Source organism: Pogoniulus pusillus, chromosome 3 (assembly GCF_015220805.1).
Source record: "Pogoniulus pusillus isolate bPogPus1 chromosome 3, bPogPus1.pri, whole genome shotgun sequence".
Taxonomy (NCBI): Eukaryota; Metazoa; Chordata; class Aves; order Piciformes; family Lybiidae; genus Pogoniulus; species Pogoniulus pusillus.
This window is the reverse complement of record NC_087266.1, coordinates 21,672,802-21,698,457: the sequence shown is the minus strand read 5'-3', so window position 1 is coordinate 21,698,457 and position 25,656 is coordinate 21,672,802. Positions and strand designations below refer to the sequence as shown.

General features: G+C 37.4%; 1 protein-coding gene across 2 annotated transcripts in view; it reads right to left on the bottom strand.

The window, feature by feature from the left end:
• Window positions 1-4,302: 4,302 nt before the first annotated feature.
• The window catches only part of NUP58 (nucleoporin 58), a 36,745-nt gene continuing 15,391 nt past the window's right edge, over window positions 4,303-25,656 (bottom strand). The window contains exons 12-16 of one of the 2 annotated variants that reach the window (XM_064172108.1): window positions 23,529-23,611; window positions 20,599-20,800; window positions 14,724-14,822; window positions 11,726-11,821; window positions 4,303-6,335 (exon numbers count right to left, since the gene is read on the bottom strand). In XM_064172108.1, the coding sequence (XP_064028178.1) occupies window positions 6,166-6,335; window positions 11,726-11,821; window positions 14,724-14,822; window positions 20,599-20,800; window positions 23,529-23,611 (650 nt within the window). In that variant the 3' untranslated portion in view covers window positions 4,303-6,165. The remainder of the gene's footprint in view (window positions 6,336-11,725; window positions 11,822-14,723; window positions 14,823-20,598; window positions 20,801-23,528; window positions 23,612-25,656) is intronic. The other variant, XM_064172118.1, reaches the window with a different exon arrangement.

The window sequence follows — 25,656 nt, the reverse complement described above, 5'->3', positions numbered from 1 at the left end:
ACATTTCTCAAGTGCAAAGTGTTAAATTACTCAAAAAAAAAGCATTTCTAGCTGAATTTTTTTACTACTGAAGTATAAAATCAAGCCAGTAGGGATTTGCTTTAGACATATATCTTCACTACAGCAATTCTTGCCCTGCGAAGGTCAGTCTAGATGAGCTGTCACAGCCTCCCTGCAGTTCAGCCACTTTGCACATCTCCCAGTACAAGCAGGAGGTTGCCAGTGGCACTGACAGAACGTTACCATGCCTGAAGCCAACATAAACAGTGTTAAAAGCCTTCCCTCTTCACTCTCAGAGCAGAGCTCAGCATGAACTCACTTTGCTACCACAGGATCAAGTGGGAGCTTCACCCCTGTGGCCTGTACTGCACAAGCTTAGCTAATGGCCAAAGCATGTCTTGCCCTCCCTGGGGATAAGGCTTGCATCTGGTTTGGCTGCTGGAGATACACGAACATTTGTTGGATCATTCAAGGATATTCTTGGAGTTCAAGCATCACCCTGCTACTATGGGCATAAGCAGTGGCAATGTTACTTGCAGTGAGCTTCTTCAGATAGCCACCAGTCCACTCAGCTCACAGCCAAAATATAAGGTAGAAGAAAAGATGGTTCCTTTTGAAACACAATGTGCACTGGCAAGACTCCTTTTTGTGGCATTAAGGCCAGCACATGCCTTTTGCTATCGCTTTTGTCTGTTCACTTCTTCCAACTCAGTGCTAAATGAGAACCACCATGGCTGCCTCTGGCACCACTGCTAAGGATACTGGAGGCAAAGTGCTGGAGAACTGTGCTGAACACCACTGCATGAAACAAAAGTGACACACTGGCAAGATACCATCACTCCTCCACCCACCTTCAGCAGAGATGGGAGAGATGTCCCCACACCATTAAGGACAAGGGCAGCACTGGCCTAGCCGCTCACTGCCATTGCATCTACCTAGCACTTGGGCCCAAACACTTGCAGGTGGTTGGGTTACTTGAAAGGAGGACTTTTTAACCAGTAAGGACTCCTTTATCACATGTACCTTATCCTAACTCGAGACAGAACAGCAGTCAAAGTTTTCACACTTAAAGGTTTGAGTGCTCTACGTGTATGTAGATAAAGAAATAGAGGCCAAAAAGCCAAAAAATACTAACTTGTTAGCAGGATTAGAGGAGTTTGGTGGGGGGGTTTGGGGGTGTTTGTTTTGTTTAGAGTATTTAAACACATTTAGGTATTTAACCACAAAGTTAATAGACTAGCTTTAACTATGCACCTATCCCTAGTTTGTGAATACTTTGCCCCCCACAGTTTCATCCAACTGAATGTCTACTCAAGCTGCCTGCCAGAAGTAGCTCTCCCCTAACTTACCCCACTCTTCTTTTATTAGGTATATTTCAGAATTTCAAGTTTCACATAACAAAGTTTGGGTATTTTTCAAGTCTGTGCTTCTTTTCCTTTGCTACACCATAGTGCCTGATCACAACCTCATCATCCGAGCTTGCCTGTGCGACTGAGATCATCACCTCTGAGACATATCCTGTTACCACAATAAACACAGAGCCAGCAGGGGATTTCTTGCTCAGGAGATATATGCTAGGCTTTAATCATAACAGGATTTTGGAAGCAATTAGACGGTGCTCTAGACGGCTGCTGTCCAGATGCTGCCCCAGCACACTCCGTAGAGTGACACCTGCATTGAAAAGAAGTAGGGAAATCCATTAGTCTGTGAAACATTTGCTGAACAAAGTATCCTGTGCCTGTTCAGCTACTGCCCTGTGGATGATAGAAGTACATATTCCAAGTTTTTACCTGATGTCCTCATAGAGGCAGGTTTAGAGTCAAAGAAAAGTCATCCAAGGAGCTTTTCTAGATTGTCAGAGTTTCTAACTTCATCATAAGCTGTTCATAACAAGCTAGAATAGTCTTACTTGTACAAGGTGGGAAAAGAGAAAAACTTTTCTCTGTAAAAAGCGACCAGGGCTTAAGTAGCACACAGCCTACTCAGCTCCTCAGTGTGGCACTTCAACTGCAGCAATGGGCTATAAAGCTTAAACTCCTGAGGCTGAGTAGAAAAAAAAAAACCACATGAAGCAATAAACCTTGTAACAACAGCAGCCACATGGGCCAGAAGGATTGTTTGGATATTGGAGTTTAATAAAAATTTTGCTACCTTAAAAATAAAAAGGTATAAAATATGAATGACCTGGGAAAAGTGACACACTGCAGGACATCTACGTGGCCAAGGGCTCTGTAATAGCAGCATGTAACTGGCAGCCTCCTGGCACCTGTTGAAAGCTGCATTCTCCACCAGAGCTACTGGAACCCTGATAGGACTCCCCGAGTTGTGTTTTTTTTTAATCCCTTTGCTTAGAGTTTATTTTTCCCCTACAAGTAAGGAAACATCTCCCATGTAGAGAATGAAACTCCTGCAGACCTGTTTCTACTTCCTAACTGCAACAATCAACCAACACAAAAAAAATGTGTTACAGACTCAGCTGATTTGGGACTAGCTTATAGACAGGCACTTGTTGAGTTCAGAAGAAATAATCCCAAAATTAACTAAAACAAGTTGTCCTGCTCACATGAGGGAGCCTTGTGTTCCCCACCCCCATCTCTCCCCACACTTCTCTTCCATTGTCATCTTCCTTTTAGGCAACCTACCTGTCTGGTTGGGTGGTTGGGTTAAAGCTCCATGGGCACTGCTGCAGCAGGTAAACACTGCCTTCCAGAGCTGCTGCAGGCATCAACTCGATGTCAGTTGCCCCTCCAAGCCCAACTGCTGATTCTCACGAGAAGCTGTACAAGTCTACTACTATGATACTTGAACCATCTCTCAGTGGCTACAGATAACCAGCCACAGCCTTGAAGGGTACTTAACCAGGGGGAAGAGAGGAAGAACCTTACAACACAATCCTAGTAAATGTCCAAAACTTCTGCAAATTACTACTGGAAATTTTTGCACGCAGTCAGTTCTTTGTTCTTAGTAACTTGAATTTAAGGAAAAATACTTTTCTGGAGCATAAGGCATTTAATCTGCACAGCACAGATAAATTTTTCTATAGTTCCTTTTAATTCTTCACTAAGAGCTTAAAAAGTGCTGCTTCCACATCCTCTGATAAGATATTCCAGGTAGCAGAACCAACAACATGCAAAAGCTGACATGCTGTCAAAAAACAAAGAATTGCCACTGCTGTCAAAGGGAGGGGACACAGACACTAAATCTACATTCCTAAACTTTATTTTCATTTTAAATAACGCCATAAAGGCAAGTGAGGTTCAAAATGTAGTTACGAATATTTAGATGGAGTATTTTATACCATAGCTGCACAAGAAGCGATAAAACTATTAGAGAACCACATCCTATATATGTGACTTGTGTGACTTTAACCTTCTTCTAGAACATGTTTTTTTCCCCTTTACAGAACAAGTAATCCAGACTTTATTTCATTTCAGGCCATTTCATGACCTAAGTACACGTCTGCTGCTTAACCTACCTTCTAGAAAAAAAGCAAGCCATGCTTTGAATGTATTTGTGTTTTGTAAGTTGATGATATTACATGTTTTGAAATTAGGAAAATAACAGTTAAAAAATTGAAACTGCTTATGGTGATCCCTGAAAGTCACGGCCAAATTCAACCACCCAACTAACATTCTAGGAATATAATTTTCAAATCCTATTTTCAATTTAGCTTCTACTCTAGGATGTGATTATTCTATTATGTAATAGATTTTTTTACTTAGGCTCAATTACATATATAACTGTTGCCTTAATGTGAAAAGAAACAGAACACAGGTATCTAGAAGGCTCAGACTGTTTTTGAATGTATGAAGCCATACCTAGAATCATAGGATCAACCAGGTTGGAAGAGACCTCCAAGATCATCCAGGCCAACCTTTCCCCCAGCCCCATCCAGTCAACTAGACCATGGCACTAAGTGCCTCATCCAGTCTTTTCTTGAACACCTCCAAGGACAGTGCCTCCACCACGTCCCTGGGCAGCCCATTCCAATGGCAAATCGCTCTCTCTGTGAAGAACTTCCTCCTAACATCCAGCCTGTATTTCCCCCCGGCACAACTAGAGCTGTATTAAATTACAGCATGATTCAGGTTTATGTAGCTCACTGTGAAGAGATTCTGGACAAACCCTCAATGCCTCATTTCTCCCCCTACCCATTCAATCCAGGGATCAAGGCCCTAACTTCAACAAGAGCAGCTTTGCACTACATAAATTCTAGGAAGAACAATTCTCTATATTAGCTGAGTATGTTTTTGTTTCTCCTGCAGCACAGAACAGCAGGAAATGATCTTTCAAACAGGCAAATTTGTATTACAAGGATCACAGCATTACTGTTTTATTGTTTGCACAATGCTAAGTTGCACATATGGACAAACAGTACACATTTAAAATTAGTTTCACAAATTAATACCTTACAAGAGAGTCCAGTGGTTTAACATATCAACTATTAAAAAAAGCAATAACAAAGGAATACAAACATTACAGTTTTGACTGCAGCCCAATAAAAGTTTTTTAGAAAAGGTTGAAATCAAAAGAAATGGTAAGCTTTATTTTTCCAAGACATAAAAAAAAAACATTGTATCCCTTCCTAAAAGGCAGCTCTCACAAAGATGCAGTAACATACAAGTACAAAAGTGAAGAACTCTGTGCTCAGTTTCCTTTAATTTCAAGTGACAAACTGAATGCAGACATTTTCAAAACATACAAAACGGTAGTAACACTTTAACAACAGAAAGAAAATGATTCTGGGTACTAGAAAAATCATAAGCACTGTAACTGCTTCAGGAAAACAAAGGTGCTTTTGTGAAAGTGATTGTGGATATTCATTTGACCCATGTTATACACAAAACATCTCCTACATAAAAAGTAACTTAGCTCCAAAGTTCCATGTTCACACTTCAACCTGTGATTTAACTGATCTATTTTTCCCTCATCAAGATGTTTAATCAGCTATTTCTAGCAGTATCAGATTGGAAATGCAGCACAACAAGCTATGATGTTGCAATAGACAAGAATCAAAAACTACTGTTGCAATAGCTTTTGCCTTCAAATTACATTTTCCCCCCTCTGTTCTTTAGCAGCAATATATTATACCACACCTCGTATTGAAAGCAGATACACAACTGCTTTTAAGTTAAAGCTAGTAGTGCTGATGAGAAGCTAGGGAATCAACTGTTTTCTAACAGCTAATTTGGGTCTGCATGAGGACAGCACATCCTATTTCACACAGTTGCAGGGAAAACCTCATCCAGCCCGACAGTCTCTGCTTCTACACAGACCTTGTGGCATCGTGAGCTTTCAGCTGAAATTCTGCAACGCCTCACTGCTCAGCTCAGGAGGAAAACCAAAGCCAAACACTGATCAAGCATCTGTGTGAAAATCTAAGATTTTTTTTCAGAGTTGGCTGCTAAATGGGTCCAGAAAAAGGCTTTAAAAAAAGAATCCAGCTACTAATCACTACTTACCAAACTTTATGAAATAGTAAACATTGCATTTCAGCTGGTCTTGAACAACAAAACACAAGCAGCAATGGTGACACAGCCCAGGACTCACCATTTGAAACTCCTAAAAACATCAAGATATGGGAGCACAGGGCAACATGGAGAAAGAAAACACAAAGAAAAGGAGACCTGTCCATGGGGCAAGGCTTGCACGTTTTTATTTTATACATATATACACATACATACACACAGATGTGTGCACTGTACTGTATATATTTACATCCATATACACAAAACCACCCTGAAGTAGATTTAAAGGCCATATCTAGGAACAGAAGATATGAACTCTAGTATTTGTACTAGAATATATTTTATCTGTACAAAAAAAACCCACAAATATGCATATATTCATATGGTATAAAGCTTATTAACAAAAAATATTCTGCTACTAACATTAGGTTAAATAGATGGTTTTACAAGATCCTTTAATAATAGCACAGTATAGAACATTTCTAAAACTAGGGCCAAAAATAAAAATACAGAAATGAATTTCTATTCACAAGAAAATATCTGTTCGATACGATTTCAGTTTTTATTTCAGACTAGGGAAAAGTAGCAAAAGTTTTATAAATCTCCTGGGATGCAATTTAATTAAAGCATCAATCTAGAAAAATAGACTTTTTGGATGAACAAAGTTGATTCATTTCCCCTTCCCCAAAAGGGGTGCCTATCTTTTTCCTCGCTTGTTTCCAGCTGGAGGTTTCTTCAGCTGAAGTAGTTGCCCTCCTGTCCCAAAGCCTGCAGATGCAGAACTAGACACCCCGAATGTCAAGCCAGCTGATGCTGTGATGCCAGGATTGCTGAAGTTAAACCCAGATGTAGTCGAGCTGCCAAATCCTTATGAAGGAGGGAAAAATATTTTAAAACAAGTTATGTCAGGATGGCAAGTTTGTGCTCCTTGGAGTCATGAACACCAGCCACTTTACTAACAATATCTGTTAACACTTTATACTAGCATGGATCCTCAACTATTTGCCACATGGCTAACACCCTTGAACTTGCTCTGACAATTCGGGTATTACAGCACAGTGTTTGCTTCGGTAATCATAAACAATTGTATCTCAGAATCACAGAATGGTAGGGGTTGGAAGAGACCTGTAAGGACCAACTAGTCCAACCTCTCTGCTAAAGCAGGTTCACCTGCATAGGATGCACAGGAACATGTCTAGGCAGGTTTTGAACATCTCCAGAGAAGGAGACTCCACATCTTCAAGCAGTGTGCTTCAGTGCTCCATCACACTCAAGTAAGTTTTTCCTTAGGTTTAGGCAGAACTTTCTATGTCAGTTTGTGCACATCACTCCTGGGCACCACTGAAAAGAGACTGACCCCATCCTTTTGACGCCTGCCTTTTAGATACATAAGCGTTTATAAGATCCCTTCTCAATCTTCTCTGCTACAGCCTAAACAGCTCCAAGTCTCTCAGTGTCTCCTGGTAAGACAGAGACTCCAGTCCCCCAATTATTTTTGTAACTCTCCATTGGACACACTCCAGTAATTCTCTCTCTCCAACTGGGGAGTCCAGAACTTGACATGTTACTCTGGATGTGGCCTCACAAAGGCACAATATTGAGGAGAGTTCTTCCCCTACTTCTACCTCCTGGTCACACTCTTCCTAATGCACCTCAAGATGCCACTGGCCTTCCTGGTCACAAGAGCACACTGCTGGCTCATGGTTACTTTGTCCATCATGACTCCCAGATCCTTCCCCACAGAGATGCTTTCCAGCAGGTCAACTCCTAATCTGTACTGGTGCATGAGGTTACTCCTCCCTAGATGCAAGACTCTATACTTGTCCTTGTTCTACTCCATTAGGTTCCACTCTGCCCAACTCCACAGCTTGTCCATGTCCACATCCTCAATTGTAGATCTATTAAATCATTGCCCATACAACACTGGCACCCAAAAATCCCACTGAAATTGCTCAACAGGAGAACTCTAACTCCTCAAGTTCTCAGCCTAAATATGTAAGTGGGGAGGGAAAGCAGAAGTACCAGCAGACCATGAACTCCTCTCAACTCACAGCAGGTAAACAGCAAAGCTGGAGTCAGAGCCCCTTGTGCTTTATTGCCTTGGCTACCTTTGCCTGTCTTTATACCGTATGCAGCACAGACCATACCTTAAATGAGAGGCAGAAGAGACTCAACCCCTTGCCAAGTTCTGGGTAGTTAAAAAAACACCCTTTATGACAAATCAAAAAGCAGCACTGAAAACAAAGCTTGGAAAAGACTGAGTGATTGGGTGAGCAAATTCGTGCTATTTTAAACTCCTCTGTCCTCTTCTATCACAGTAAACAAACTGAACACAGCTCATCAGTCAGTTGAAGAAAATCTGCCTACAGTTTTCAGCAACAGTAAGCCACAATAATTTTACTTTCTTTTGTGAATTTGTATCTCTAAAGCACAAATCCATTTGGATAATAATGGATACTATTAGAGAATGTTAGAATTATTTTTAATTTAGTTCATAAGCAGAGCTTCATAACACATTTTGTTCTCTCCAGAAACTGAATAAGGTAACCAATCACACAAAATAACAAGTATGACATAAGCAAGTTAAGGTTTTAACAAATAGATTCATGCAAGTTACACACAGAAACCCATAAACAATTAAAATACTATGAAAAAAAGGGGGACTGGTTTACAAGAAAAAAAAAAGGGGGTATATTCTCAATATGCATTACCCAACATGGCTTCATTAGTTCTCCAGGAGGCAGTTAAAACAAACCTTTGGTCATATTCAGTATCTTCAACTCAATGCCAAAACACTTTTAATGCACAGAAAAGAAAACCCAATTGTTTGTCTCATCAAAATCCCAAAGCAGCTCTCGGAAGATACAAACTGATGGTTTGCACCAAAAACTACTTCAAAACATGACACAGAACTCTTCCTCCTGCAATGTCTGGCCCTGAGTTACACACCACATAATAGTGCCAAGAAATTCCCCCACTATCTACATTCCAGTAACTGCAGTCCTTCAACATGCAGTTGCCCATGCAGAACCCACTGTCAGTGCACTCCATGTGCAGGTCCAGAGTGGGACTTAATGACATGGTTCATATGGGTATCGACTATTTTGTTGACTAATTCATCTCTTGTTTTCTAGGGGTGAAGCAGATGCAACTTACTCCTCCATTTTCCTGCTAACTGAATTCCAGGTTAGATTTTTAAAAGAATAAACTTGTTCTTCATCAGGGAGTTTTATCAATGATAAAAAACCCTTCCTTGCTAATCATAACCGTTCTTGATTAGTTACCCTTTTATTTTAAGTACGTATCTGAGATAACAGGTGATCACTGCTTCCTGGTAGAAAGCATCGTGAACGCCACAAGCGAAACTGTCTGAGCTAGTGTCAGGAGGTCAGTAGGCAAGGGTAAAGCATTCATGAATTAACTCCACCTAGCTGCTGCTGGATGCAGGGAAAGTAAAGGACACCCTGCCATTTGAGGGCAGAAACTTCCTGAAGAACCTTTTGCATCTCTGCCTCAGTCACCTCTGCACTACAGCGACAAACAGTGGTTCAGCAAATCTCAAAGCCAATCTGTTCCTGCTCCTATTTTGCACACGCACAAATAAATGCTCTAGATCACAAAGGATTTACTGTATCCAAAAGCTACTCAGTTACACATGGATTATACTTAGGTCCCTTTTTTCAGCAATATAAGTATGTCCAGCTACCATCCCAGTTTTTATCTCTTACCCTGTGTACCAAAGCTGCTATTCTTCAATAAAAATAAGTCCCCAATACAAATGCTCAACTCAGCTCTTCGAAGCTTATTTAGCATCTCATATTCACAACAGTAGTGTGTGTGCACCTTCTATCCTCTAAATGTATCTATAAATTTAGTAATTATCTTTTTTTCCTTTTCTCATTACTTCAAGAGTCTTAATGCTCTTTACAACATCCCACTCAGATGGGCCTTTTCAGTTGCCAGCAAATGAATAAGACCTGGAGTCAGCTTTCTAAAGTACTGCATGCATTTTAGAGGGAAGTCTGACACACTTATTCCATCTCACAGCTGTGTACACTGAAAGAATTGAGAGAAGACTGCAGTTGCTCTGCTTTTCATCTACTGACAAGGTAGACACAAGTGCTCCTGGACTAGGTCAAATTCACTATTAGAAGATGCTTAAATACTTTCAGGACTCAAGTTTATTTTCAAACATGCAAACTGAAATCGAGTAGTAATACTATCAGAAACAGTTTCAAGACTTTTAAAGCAATTAAATTTAAGTCATAGCTTACAAACACCTGACAGAAGTAATTTAGAGAACTGTAATTCTAAAATATGAACAAACCAATGGAAAACATGTGGAGAAGACTTGGGGCTTTATCTAAGCACCTTAGACAGTGTGATGGAACTCTTAGCAGCTATTAGTATGGGAAAATACTGAAGTGCTCACATCTACACAAAAACACTAACAGTATAGCTCATAACTCCTATTCATTTTTTTTCCTAGATTTTGAGAAGGAAAAAAAATCAGAAACAAGATATGAGTATCATATGACAATATAAATGAAAACATTGTTTCAGGTTTCTGTAAAGTTGCCTAACAAATAGGACACAAAAAATAAATAAATATGCATGAGGCTAGCCAGGTTATAATTCAAACCCATTTATGCACCCTCAATGAAAACTAAATTCAAGATCAGATGCAGTCCAGAAGTTACACAGCATCAGATTCTGGATATAAAGATAAAAGTTAACGTGCTGCTAGGCTACAAAACTTTTAATGGAGGTTTCAATTCCATAACCACAGTCTGGATCAAGATTTCATGATCACTTGATTTTACAAGCATATGACAGAAATTATACTTTTACATTCTTGGTCACCACCTTCTGTAGCCAAGACTTGAGATAACTGAAAACAATCTTTATTTTATTGGGTTCAACTTCCTCACTGCTCAAGAAACTGACACAGCACTGCCACCATGACAAAGCATGGTTTAAGTAATATGGCAAAATTACACCTAAATTGTTTCTGCACACCATCAACACAGCTAAGACAGGCTTGTCTTGGTTTGATATCCCATTGCTGGCAGACAACTGATCCCTACAACTAGTTTTTAAATTACAATTTTTAATACACTAAGAAATAAATTATGCACTTTAACTGCAGCAATGCTATTTATATAATTATTATGCTGTTTAAAAAACTATTAACAATCAGCAATTAAATATAGGCTCAGGAAAAATAAGCTACACTACAAAAATGTAGCTTAAAGCAGTTTAAGTTTTCCACTTGTTTCTGATAGTAAGAAGTATACCTATCTCTAACCAAGGGAAAAAAGCAAAGCAAACCAATAAAGCACGCTAACTAACAAGACACTAGTCCAAGATAATTCTCTGCACACCTACTTATTTAATAAATACTGACCACTTGCTATGTTTGCATTAGTAATAGCTAAGAAAAAATGCCTTAAAAAAAAGAAACATGCTACAAAATGTCAGTCCTAGAAGGCATGATACTCCTACAACAGGTCATTGAAGAAATACTGTGATTTAGTCTACAGTAAACTATTTGCTTAAAACCAAAGTCCTTTTTACCAAGTCAAGAGATTCAAGCTATTGAAGTGATAAAGATTTCCAGACACCTGAGTTAAGGAGCAATTGCGCCCATATTTTCATATTCTCACCACCACCAAAATTAAACTAAAAAAGTGAAATGAGTACTTCATAGTTCAAGTGCCACAAATGTTTTCATAGTAGCTAATACAACGAATTATTTGATATACAGAGATACAATACCTGTAATTATGCAAACTGAAAGGATAAGCATATCAACAGTTTTAAAGAAACAGTCTATTTCAGCCTAACAAAAGTTATCTAAAAAGATAATTCTAGCTGTTTGCACAAATTCAGGAAGTCAAATTATTGATATATTGGTCACAAATTAATTTTTATAGCTCAGTAACTGTATAGCCTACACATTCAAGTAGTAACTGCATTTCTATGCCTCAGATTGCATCTGATCTCCTGCTTCCACTAATTACACAGACACCATCAAATGGAAACCATTACCACTCGCTCAGTACTATATATCTAGGAGACTTTTAACAGAATCTGAAAACTCTGAAAACAAGTATTTATCAAGTAAATAGATAGTTGATGCTCATACAGCCATGCAACTTCAAGCACATTTGTTTCAAAAGCTTTCCTAGATCAAGTACAACAGCTTGATTATAACACTTTTAAGATAAGCTTCAATTCAAGAGAAATAAACCAACCTGCACTTAGACTTCCTGATGGCTTACTTGTAGTTCCAAACCCAAATGATGATGCTCCTGTGGCACTACTTCCAAAGGCAGAGCTACTTCCAAATCCTAGTAGAATAATAGTAAAGACATACAACAAAAATTACAGACACTGTAATTAAAGACACATAGGTTTTGGGCAAGTATTCTAAAAGCCAATATAATTCTAATTGTTATTTGGTAAATATGTTCCTAAAATTATTGCCTCTAGAGTATTTTATTCTCACTGCCTTCACAAAACAAACCAAACAGAAAAGTATCGGAGAAAAAGACTTCCTTCAAAATTGAGTAAAGAAAAAACCCAAGCACAACAACACACCAGAAAAAGATGAAGCAAACTATCAGAATTTACAAAATTGCTACTGAATTGCAGTGACACTGGCAAGAAAATTTTAAGCAAATAGGCAAAACTCAAGAAAATTCAGACACAAGTTATATGACTTCTATTACAGAAAGCTGCAGTCTTTGTTTGCAGCTCTGAAAAACAATTCTATGCTTAAAACAGTAGGCATTTTTGAGTTTACTTTTAGCTTATTTTAGAGTTGTCATTTCCACAGGTGGTTTACTTGTGATCAGCTATCTCTAGGAAACACCAAAATAAGTTAAGTACAGAATAGAAATAGAATTTCACAATATTGAATGGAAAAATCATAATATAAAGAAGAGCAATAAACATACAGCTGTAATAAAGTTAATTCTATTGAGAATTAACATTTATAATTTCAAAATATTTCAATATTTTAAATTGTATTAATGAGACCACTTCTAAGGAAAACTATGTTGGTATTTTCAGCATGAGACAAAAGACCAGACAAAACAAACAGCAGCTGATCACAGCTGCCTCAAGAGGTTTTCAAAACAAGAATAGTATTTGTTTGAGAAAATTATGCTCCCATCTTCAGTTTCAAGTGTCAGGGAAAACACCTGTATTTTTCCTGTAGATTGAGCCTTTTATCATTCCTTCACAGAAATAATTGAGATTTAAAAACTTGCAAACATTGAACACACCATCAGAAAAAAAAAAGTTCCCTAGTCTTCCACAATGTGTTATTTTCAGGAGTATGTAAGAGACAAGTGTCATTTGAATATATGAGAGTTCATTTAACTGATACAGTCTTCTGTCCTATCTAGCTCAAAATTAATTACCCAGTCAGGCAAGTGTCTGCAAGCACTTAAGCACAGGATCTGTACCCATTTTACATACTTGAACATAAAAGCCTCTATGTTTACCACTGACATTTACCATTGAAAGAGCAAATTTCCCCAATTAAAATAGTATTTCAAGGGTAGACATTAGAAACTCCTCTGCTAAAAACATAAAAGCAACCCTAATAATAAAAAAACAACAACAAAACTTTAAAATACTCATTCTGACAATTTGTTTCCAAGAGCACACCTGTGGGATATTTTGCATGTATTATTATTCTACATTTGGTCAAATAGTCTTTTTGATTGGTTAAAAGGCAGTAACTCTCCAAATGAATACAGCATAAATACAAGCAAATGCCTTCCTAAGCAGAGAACTAGCAAAAAAGGAATACAAGTCAGGCTTCCAAGACAAAACTAGAAGTAGTTGTCCTCCAGTGTAAAATAAAACATTGTCTTTATGTTGGTGAACATATATCAACAATCTTTAGTCTACCTCTTAGGTTGAAAAGGAAGAATTTTTACAGGGCTAAGGTATTTAAAATGCTGTGGGAATGACTTGGTACTTCAAAAATATTTTCAGTTCACTGAAACATATACATAGAATCAGTCAGGGTTCAAAGGGACCACAAGGATCATCTAGTTCCAAACCCCCTGCCATGGGCAGGGACACCCTACCCTACATCAGGCTGGCCAGAGCCTCATCCAGCCTGCCCCTAAACACCTCCAGGGATGGGGCCTCAGCCACCTCCCTGGGCAACCCATTCCAGGCTCTCACCACTTCTCTGAAAAAGCTTATGACCTAATGAGAAAGGACCCTGGCAGATGAATTTCAAGATGATTAAGGTAAAACTGACATGATATCATCTTCCTGATACTGAGTGATATTTAAGTATTTTACATGCATTACAACACTGATTCACGTTTGGCTCATAAAGGGCTGAAATAAGGATGTGAATTGTGGCTGCAGAAAGGAGAGAATGTAACAAAACCAGTAACACATTATGTTTTTGCTCAGCAAACATCATACAAAAGCTTCAGAGGATACTAGTGTCTTTCAACTTTCACTACAGGAATCCCTGACCTACATAAATATGAAATTAACATGCAGATTAGATATTATTAATCACTTACATTCTACTTGTAGAATTCTACTACTGAGAATTCATTACATTTCAAAGGTCTACATGATTACTTTTAACACCACCAACCTACTATTTCAGTCATGTGTCCTCTTGGAATTATACCCCAACAACACTCTGAGCTTTCTGAATTGTTCTTTTCTTTCACTTTTAAAATGTTGGGGTTTTACCTTGAGGACTGATTGTTTTTCTACCACAGCACTGAGTGACATAGTGACAGCTAAAGTGAATGTTTAGGCAAAACTCCAGACCTGTAATATTTTTCTAGCACTGTTTCTTATCCATGTAGAAACACATCCCTATAGCCAACAGTTAAATGGGTGAAAAACTTCAGTGTATTAGCCATAACATGATCCAATGCCATGTGTCTACCTGTCATGCATGTAAAATTAAGTCAAGTTGCAGTCATGTAATGATGTACTTTTATGTACTTCCCTAGCTTTAAAAACAGAACTTATGGTATTATTTACCCTAATCATCCTATTTTTACTACAATGGCTTATTAGCCTTAACTTCAGCAACTCTTTGTGCAAGGCATAAAGTGCAAGTTTGGGAAGTACAGACTGCCAAACTGCAAGGGTTTTTCTGAAGCAGATCATCCTCTTAGTGGAGTTACAGCTTTGCAAGAGATTCAGATGTGCGGTATAGTAATTAAATGAAACATTAGAAAAGTTAAAGTGTACCTCCAAGGCTTGAAGAACCTAAGCCACTTGATTGCAAGCCAGTGCCAATACCTGAGCCGAATGGCGTTCCAAAACTAACTCCCAGAGATGGCTGTGGCCCTGGTATAAAAAAAATGAGAACAAACTTGCCTTACTCTTTCATAGTAAAGAGGTTCTTTAAGTATTTGATAATGTGAACATCATTGCTTTCAACAAATCCCACTAACTTTACCTAATTGAAATTCCTCACTAACTGCCTCTATGTCCAACTGGTAAAAAAAAATCTAGAAAACAGACTGGAATAAGGTGAAACTGGTGAAAGCTAGCAGCATAACATTACTTAGTATTTTTAAGCATTAACCAGTCTCATCTTAAACTTCAAAACATTAATCAAAACTTGAAGAGAACTCACAGGTAACAATATTGTGCCATCTGTATTAATGGAATCAAAATGAAGGAAAAACTGTTAATCAAAAAAAAAAACCAACACAAAGAACTGATACTAATGCAACTAAAACTATACTACCAGAAGTTTATTTAATAGGAATCTTCAAGACTACTCAAGTATTCCATCCAAATTTAAACAGAACACTAAGATAAAAAACAAGACAATGACTTCATTTTATTGAATTTATTGTTGATTTTTAAGCAAGTCAATTACACAGTAACATGACAATTCAGTTCTTTTCCACACAAGTGATAACTGAGTTCTGTTAAGCTCTGCTACATAACACCATTCAATAAGGTAAACTAGTCAAACCACCTGTATAAATAGACATTTACAAAAGGCACAATTCTGTGTACCTTAATTAGATACATTCAAAATTTCAGTTAGATTTTGTCCCATAATTTAAAAAAATGTTGACAGTATTTTCCCTGCATATTCACACTAAGATGCAGGACTGTCAAAACCATTTTTAATCTGCCAAGATTAAATTTACAGCCTCAGTTCCTTCCCCTCCCCCCTTTAATCTAGGGGAACAAAGAACCAACTTGCTAGCCCATTACTAACACATTTAAAAATAATTCTGATAAATATTTTGACAGTTTTCACAGTTACAATCTTTTATTCCTGTCTTTTTCAAACAGTTTTCAGTGCACTAAGAAGTTTAGCTATTGAAGATAAAATACAGTGCCAGACTCTTAATCCACAGACATTCACACCTTTCTTCAGGATAGCCTTCTCCATCTTTGAACATACTTTATGTACTTTATCTGTGAAATTCATGATGTATTCCAGTATCACTATGAAGTTCAAATGATTTCAGTCTTTTTCCTAAACAAACATCAACACTTCATTTTCATTCAAATTTTCCTTCGTACTATAAAATTTCCCATTACTAATATTTACCTAGATTTTAAAAAATGTAAATATTTCAAGCTTTGAAAATCCTTTCAGTAATTAAATATTTTAATGGAAAATAATTTTGAATCAAGTGAAAGGCACTGCATTGAAAAGTAACATTTTTTTGCTAGGAACACAAAATTCTTATGTGATCCAAGCTGAATGACATCTGTATACTCAAATTAGTGTTAAATTAAATTTTACGGGCAACTCAAGTTGTTAGCTTTCAGTCTCTGCTTAGCAGGGAGTTGCTGGGAAGCTCAAGCTTTTTTTCCCCCCCCATCTTAAAAAAAAAGTATATCAGATGTAATTACAGATATTCACAAAGATTTCAAACTAAACTTGTTTACATCCAGTTTAAATACTGACACATCTACCTAGCAGCTCTTGGAAAATAAGAAAACTGTTACCAATAAAATGAAACAAAAAACCCTACACAAGTCAGACATCTAATAAACTAAAACAAGAACCCAAAAAACATATCCAGTTCCTTCTCAAGTGCACAGGTTTCTACCTGTTAGAGGCACTGATAGTAGAAGACCTTAAAACAAAACACTACAGTCCTCTGGGGCAAGCTTTTTACCAAACATAACATGCCAGTAAAAAACATTATTCTAAACCGCTGCGGATTATATAAAACAGGATCTTATGCCTTAGGCTAACAAGCTTTTTTCATTGAGCAACAGCACATGGTATTAGCTGATTTTGTACCATAATGTTCTGAAGGCAACATCACTACTTACAGATCTTGTAAGTAAACATAATTTTCAGTAGCAAAAAGCTAGTAATAAAGATTCTTCGATGTCAAAAGTACTAGCAAAAAAAATGGCACTTCTGACTGTTACAGGTATGAGACAAATTCATTATAGCAAGTATTTTAACATTTAAAACTTGACATATTTGGCCTCCAGAGCATTTCAGTTTTATGAACATGACTCACTAAATCCAGACTAAAGTGATACTCTGCCATCTTTTAAATTACAGCCGATCTTAATAGTGAACAAATTTAGTGCCACAACTTAGTTTTCGTTCTGAAGTAGTAATATACTGACTAAATTTAATTGGGTTAGTATCAAATTGCACAATAAAAAAAATAAGTGCTATAAAGATTTCAGTGTCCTTTCCCACTAGCACTTTAATCTCATACCAAGTCAAGTTGAAGCATAAAGCATGGTAATAGCCTGATAATGCTTTCACTAGCTCTGCACTTCACCAGTAACGGAAAGAGTTGACTAAGTTGCCTGTGGGGCTGGGAAAGGTATTTTATTTATAGGAAAGGCAAGCTTGAAGAAAAGCATCTAAGACAACTCAGTTTTACCAGAAAAGCATCTGGTTTAGCCTCATGCATTTACAGCTCTTAGTTCACTAGGCTTTCACTTCCTTTAAAATTTTTCACTTCATTCCCATCAATTATAGGTAGATTACTCACTCACCACCAGTTTAGCTTCCACTGAGGTTCAAGACCGCTCAGGGAAGATGCAGTTAAAACTCTAGCTGCTCCTGCACAAAAGCACTATCAGCCACACTGCTACCATTAAAGCTGTGCTCAGAGCAAAAGTGCTAAACAAGGGAAACAGGCTGCGTGCTGACACGACTTAAGCATAATTTTAATTACTAACTTCAGAGCCTGCACAAAATTGTGCTTCAGTGTGCACACCACAGTCCTGGTGTCCCATTTATCCATCCCAGGAGCCCAGTGGAGCGCATGTTTGCTCCCTTTCTTCCATATGGCCAGGATCCACTGGCTTCATTTGTATCAACAGGAGCCAGACATGCCTTGGCATACAGAGAGAACATAAATAGGGTGCATATCTACACCCAGGAACTGGGGAAACATTCCCTGATCCCACAGATTAGATGTAGTTAAACTGTTAACTTTTGAGCACAAGTTTAAAATAAATTACTTCTCTTTTTCAGAGACAGAACAGTAACTAATCTAAATTAATCTTAGGAAACAGATGTAACCATGTAAACACCAAATTTTTTTTAAAAAACATGAACCTTCTTGATCTCTCTAAAGTACCATATATTAGACTTTAGCCAAAAACTTTAAAGCCCAGATTAATTTTCTTGTTTTATTCTTATTATCAAGAACAGCAACATCAGGTCAGGTATCATGCAGACACCTCCTCTTCCCACCTTCACATATAATTTCAGTCTTTTCTCTCAGTCTTCTAACATCTCACTCCTTAGGTCTAGAACTTCCAAAGAAATATGCATGATTTGAATTCCTAGCAGTTTATCAGATTCACAAAGTTAAAATATGCAAACATTTGCAGTTTTGCTGCAGCCAATGGCAACCTGAAAACTCAACAAGGAAAAGGAAATGAAGGCAAGTCCTATTTTAGAGAATGTAAAGATTCCTGAAAAACAGAAATAAGAGATTCTCCTCTTTTTTTATTGTTCCCACTATAAATAAGGCAAGAAATGGCAGCTTAATCTGAAGCTAAAAGAGTTTCTTGTAAGTTTTTGGGAAAACATCAAGCACTGAAACAAAAAATTCAGGAAAGGAAAATTTCACAGCTTTTTAGCTATCTTTTAAGACTTTAGGATATCTCAAATTAATCATGCCTGACTAATCCTGCTTTTGAGCCACAGGAACAGAAGAGATGACTGAGTTCCAATTAACACCATTTTCTAAGAATTTTAAGTACACTTGAAGTGCCACTCTGAACATGAATCTAGCTCTGTTTCTGCAGATCAGGTGAGTTGCATGGAGGGTAACTATTCCAACTAAGTGGTAAACAAGTTGTCTACTTTTGTTGGCATGTTTGATATAAGTTAATGGCTTTGTTCTATCTGCATCACTCTTGTAGTTGGCACATTTTTGGCTTTTGAAATACTCTGCCAAAATAACCAACTAAAAAAAAAAAAATCAACACCCTTCCCCAACCCAACCTACACATGCTCTCATTTGCTTCTTTCAGTACAAAATGTTACAAAATACCTCAAGATAAAAGTCACCTTACCTCCAAGGTATTGGTACAGGACAATCCTGCCTTTTTTTTGCCCCTCCCTCTCTTCATTCCTACTCCTAAGAGGATATTCTTGAAGTTACGCCATAAGCGGCATCAATTTAATATATGAGCAGTTCTCTGGAATCTGGACTAGGAATAGGAAGCTTAAATCCCTCACTTCAATGCATGAAAATGCAGATATAACTTTATGTGCAAATTCTTGACTTTCACACACAACTAATCCTGTAATGACCACAGACAGTATTAAAAAAAAAACAACCACAAAAAGAGACATGGAGAGGGAACTACTGTAACAACATGAATGTGCACAAGCCACGCTTCTACCTGTATTAAAAACCTTGAAGCACGACATTACATTGTCTCTTATTTTCTGTTTAAAACCAGACTTTTGCAGATGTCACTTCAACAAAATTTCCATAGATTACAATAGCAGCAACAGAAAGACTGTGATCTAGAATGGAAATTTAGAAGAATTTTTCATCAAGAGTCCATTTTTTGTTGTGTTTACAATATTTTGGCATATTTGTCTTTTAAACTCCTCTCCTTGCTGTTTGTAAACAACAGAAGCACATTTTATGTTCCTTTTGTGGAGAAGGCAAGAATGGTGTAATTCATCACACTTAAGGTGGTTGCTGCATAGGTCTCTAAATCATTCAGAATATGACTGCTGTTGTAAGACAAGAGAATGAAAAAGGGCCAGTATGACTTTCAGTACACCCATGACAAGCATTTTACATAGCAAATGGTAGAATGAAGTTTCCTGTATTTTTCCTAATCTGCTGACAGACACTTATCCATGTTCAAGTAAAATTAAATAGAATTTATCTTATTTCTGCTGAATGATTAAATATTAATTCAATTCTTTACATTCAGGAATCAGTCTCTGAGAAGCATTGGTTAGTAGAACAATGTCAACTAAGGTGCCTTAAGTTATTTCCTTCTTTTCTTCTTGCACTTCCTCTGTTTTGGTCTTCCTCTTACACACAGAACCATTGAACTACCCTACTTTCTCTAATATATTTGCAACAGCAGAATGGCCAGCAAAAACAGCTGTAACACCACCCTGACAAAGGAGTTGTCTATTAAATAAGCCAGGCATCCATCTTCCTATTCTACAGACGTGTTTCCTCCACTACCCTTTCCAGTCTGCAGCATTTTTCACTTTACAGTTCAAAAGTGCTATAGAAAAATGCATTATTAATTTTACATAAGAAAAGGTAATGTGCATTTGATATTCTCTGCTCACCAATTTGAAATAATCTACTCTAACTATACAATTCTGGCAAGAAGGCTAAACTACGTGTATTGAGAGATGTTAAGAGTGAAGACTCACATTCCAAGGGGTAAGTTAGAGCAATACAATACTAATACAAGTAAGTCCACAAGATTAAGTATCTGTTGTATAATTATTGCTAAGTCTACCCTGCATTTTTCTATTGGCTATGAACCAGTAATTTTGCTCATCACAACATTTAGATTTTCAGTCTAACACAAAGGAAGACTTCATAGAAAATTTTACACATCTTCACTATTGTTGCAACACTAATAATCTATAACTTGAATGCACTCAGACCTGTAGCAGGCTGTTGCTGCTGCGTTAGTGTTGCAGCCATCGCAACGGCTGCTGCATTTGGTATGTTGCTGAAAGGGGTCGGTCCAGTGGTAACACGTGGCGCGCTCTGCCACTTCTTAGCTTCTGTTCGTCTTGCCTCAAACACATCCATGGCATCTCCCAGAAAGGTTTTCCTGTAGCCAAGGTATTGGTCTTTGAGCATCTGAAGGGTGTAGGGGGAAGTAATTTAGTTCAATGTAATTGACAAACTTAGTAAGGAAAAACACTGTGTTATAAAATTTCCTTTAAAAAACTAACCAACAAACCCAAAGCACCTGAAAGGATCTAGTCAAGCTACAAGCTGGAGAGAACAGTTTTGCAAAAGCTAAAGATGTAACAGGTTCCTTAAATTCTGCAAAGCAGTCAAGTATTACAGACTAATAATACTGAGTGGTACTAAAATCTTTCAAAGTTGGTGTAAATGAGTATGATTCCATTTGTACTGCTGTACCAGCTGACTTAAGAGGCAAAACACAACCACATTGCTAGCTTATAACATATCACACTCTTTCTTAGCACTACCCCTTCTGCATGGAGTCTGCTTTTGCTTGCCTATCACATTCACTTGTATTTCTTTCCTTCCTTTCATGCATGCGTTTCTTAGCACAAAGCTAAAAAGAAACCACCAAAATTCTAGAATTCTTTCATTTCTGATGCATTTCACCAATCATTTTGCTTTAGATGAACAAGTAGACCAAATCTGTTATGCCTTATCACCCCCTCTTTCCTTTGCCTATGTCTCTTCCCCTCTCAAAACCCCATGTTCTGTAACAACACCTGGCTTGACCTCTTCATCGGAGTTATTTATAACTGGCACACATGAGAGAACTAGGGATATCTTAAGCAACATAAGAGTAAATGGATTCAAATAAAAGGAAACAGTAAGTTTTATCTTCTGAGAATTTAATTTTAATAAATCTATTAAAGAACAGTAGCTTCAGCTGAATTATATGGAAGGCATACTATATCTGCTGTTCCTGGCTATGGATATGCTTATTTCCAAGAAGAGGAGCTAACAGTCTAAAAATTCTAACTCAGGACCTGAACACCTTTAATTCTTAATCTATCAACAGCAGCAAAACAAACACAAAGTAAGAATGACCTTATTAGCACATCAAGTGTGCTGGTTTTGATATAAAAGAAACTCAGAGAGCTCATATGAGATTTAACACAGTGCCATAGTGACTGCTGTAGGAGTGACAAATGCCATTAAACATTAAGAACTGCTCTACAAGGATAACCTATCTAGAATGATTCAATGAAGTTCTACACCAGAACTATGCCAAAGCACTGACCTTGGATACAGAATGTGTATGTTCATATATTTAACTAGCCCCATGAAAAAACGTTTCAGATTATACTTTCCTGCAACTTTGGAATCAAAGTGTAGGTGCAAACCAGAGAGTCTGCTTCAGACAAAGGCACGAACTCTGGTCACAGCCTTCATAAACCATATTACAACCATCAAATAAGGCATGCTCACTATCTCCTAGCTGATAAACTAAAACAGGTGGTCAGAATGACAGATGCACTTAATACATTTTTCTGCAGTTCTCAAGCTGTACTTATAATTGCATCTTCCCAAATACCAGCCTTCCTGTTCATCTGCTAGATTAAATCTCAAAAAAAAACACCCCTCCCAAAACAAAAATCCTCAAACCAATCCCTTAGTTTCAGGCAATTGAGTACTTCTTAAGCTGAAGTGAAGTTCAGTTATGCTGAAAAGGTACTGAAGATATCCGTGCTTATATTTGCATACTAATCCAGTTCTTCATATTGAAGAAAACAAAAATGTGTCAGCACAAAGATGACTCACTGCACGAGTTCAGACTATATACAGATCTCAGAAGAGCTCAGAACACACTTGGGATCCTTTGTATAATTCCACCAAAATAATGAAGCTGATATATATCTAGTATCAAAACCAACTTAACTAAGAACAGCACAAGTATTTGATGGCAGGTAGCTGGAAACCAGCAAATACCCACGCTGACAGAGGCAATACAAGGCAAGGAATCTAGTTCATACAAGCTCCTCAGTATTCCAGAGCTTTATTCAGGAAAAGAAGAAAGTTTCAGATGTTCAGAGAACGAGCACTACTGTGCAGAAGCATCTCTGAGAAGAAAAGAAGGAGGAGTCAGCAGAGCTGTTTCCATTAAGGAAGTCACCTAGTAGACACAAATCACAAACACTTGTGTACTCTTCCAAGAAGTGGGTTTTTTTTGTTTTGGTCTTGGTTTGTTTTTGTTGTCTATTTTGAGGGGATGGTTTGGTAACAATTATGGGCTGTGGAACAGCGTTGTAAATGGAAAATTCAAGGCAAAGTCCATGATAGGAAAAAGAAAACCCAGCCTAACTGGGGCCCTTGACTTAGCTTTCTTTTTTTTTCCTCTCAGTAGTGTTTTTTTTCCTATGACTTCCCATAAAAAATAGGCTGAAAAAGATTAACTCAGAAAACAATGTTCACCAAAATTCTTTGATACATTGACAAAAATCCTACATATGAACACCTACTTTTGTCTGCTACCCATGAGTAAGATCAAGTTTAGATTATCTTTGCCTAGGACCAAAACATCTTTTGATAAAAACTAAAGCATACAAGACATGGCATTTTAAATACTGATCAACAGTTAAAAAGGAAAGAGTTAAATGAAAAGCATTTTGTAACCTAAAAGGCTGTAGTCAGTTGCTATCATCACTAAGAAAATAATTCAGATTAGACTTCAGCTAAAAAATGGTTACTTGTTAACTAAAGGACTTCTCCAGGACAGTTGCAAAATCTTTAAAGACAGTTAACTTAGCAAAAGACAAGTAAGAATATCTAAAGATATACTTTCAAAAAGTGACTCTAATTTTCACTAAGTACACAGGAACACGTCAAAACAACGTACCTTTACATTTTCATGTATCGATTGAAGTTGTGCAGCTAAAGCTACGAATGTTTGATAGATTTTCTGCATAGCCATAGACAAATCTGTAAAGAGGCACATAAAATATTGTTAAGTGACAATCTCAATACCAGGAGAAAAGATTGAGCATTTATACCACAGCAAGAAGCCTGCCCAAAACCCATACAGTACAAAGCACAAAAACAATTGCACAAGAACAAGTTAGTTTATAAAACATATAGAATTCAAGAGCAATTGGGTGGCTTGTGTCAGTAAGGACTACTTTTTGAAAAGGTTTCTAACTTTATTTTGAAAAGTATTCTATTTGGGTTGGACTAGATGATCTTTTGAAGCCCCTTCCAAACCCTGACATTCTGTGATTCTCTCTTTTTTTAATATACATTGTAATTAATTTCCTATGATTCTATCATTAAGCAAACTTAGAAGTATTATTTAATCTAACTTTATCTAACTACACAGGAACATTTTACCTCATTGTTTTTCACACATAGTTAAATCAGATTCTTTTGCATCTATTTTCCACTGACTTAAAGCACAGTTAACTGTTCAGTTGATTTTGCCAGAGCAGAAGGGAAGTTTTACTTACATTAAGACATGATTAACAAGCACCACAGGACCTCTTATTCTAGCTTCACCCACAAGCATAAACAGAAAACACAATAAAGAGCTTGCTGCGTACATGAAGTCTTAGGTTTAGGTTATCTTACTTCACAAACAGATACAAAAGTGTTCTCAGAACATTACCCTAACTACTAATACAAAACCTTTGGATTAAGGGGGGGAATCTCAAGGGTTTTGGCAGAACAAGGCACATGGTGAGGAAAAATGCTTTCCTGAAAGAAGCACTGAAACTATGTACCAAAATGGAAGACAAGAGTGTGTCTCTTTCTTCTGATGGATGTATACAACCTACTGAAATGCAAGTAGCAGCTATAAAGTTGTTGAAGATCTATCAATGATTCTTGAACTAAAAAGAGACAGCCTCTTCACATAAGTGAATTTATTCATTATAATCCATATGTCTTTCTGAAAGAGAAAAAACTAGGAAATAAATCTCTCGCCAACTTGTATGTTTGTGGAGGCAGTGGCATCTAGAAAGAATGGCCACAAGTTTTCAAAGAATCTGGAGGCAGTCTACTGACACTTAATACTAGACATTTCAAATTTTTCAAGACATTGACTAACAGTTTCCCATGCAGTAAGGGATGTTTCTTCTGCATGGTAAAGACTGCATATGCAATACGGCATGCTGGCACAACAGGCTGAGTCTTGACCACACAAGCAAGGAACCTTTAGATTACTGCAGAAGCTCCTCAAAAACTTGAGTAAAAATTTGTGAAAGCATCCAACTCATAGTCTGGACAGACAAGAAGATCACACGGAGAGATGGAGGACCCTCAGGATTCAACTGATCTTCCATTCTGGAAGTTAGGTCTTGTGTTTGGCATAAGGCCCAGATTTTAGGTATTATCCTATGATGGCAAGATGTTCAAGTATTATTTGCCATGAAAAGGTATGGACTTGACTGCTTATTGCAGGACCTGTACCTAAAATGGCCCAAAATATAAAAACTTCTATGACCACAGAAATAGTAAACAACCAAGAGACTACTGTTCAGAGGCCAGTATTCTCTGATCAGAGACATTGTCCCATGACTGAATAATGGGGCAGCAAACAAGAATAGTAAACAACCAAGAGACTACTGTTCAGAGGCCAGTATTCTCTGATCAGAGACATTGTCCCATGACTGAATAATGGGGCAGCAAACAAGAATAATTTTCTTGATTGGTCAGAGTTGAAGGCAATGACAACAGGCTACCAATTAAGGAAAAGTTCCCTTTTGACCAGGAGCTGTCAGAGCAGACACCTGCATTTCTCTGGTCAGATAGCCCAGTGCAAGACAGATGTCAAGCATCAACTCTTTAACAGCTAGATGAAGGGAGGGAGATGAAGTGGACATCAAAACAAACCAGGCTTACAAACTGCACCTCAGTAACTGCATCCACTTTAAAAAAAGATTAATACTACAGAATCTATGTGAATGCTTATTCCTGTACATTAAATAGGAAAAGCCAACAATAACACAGATGAAATTGCTAGGTCTTCTTAT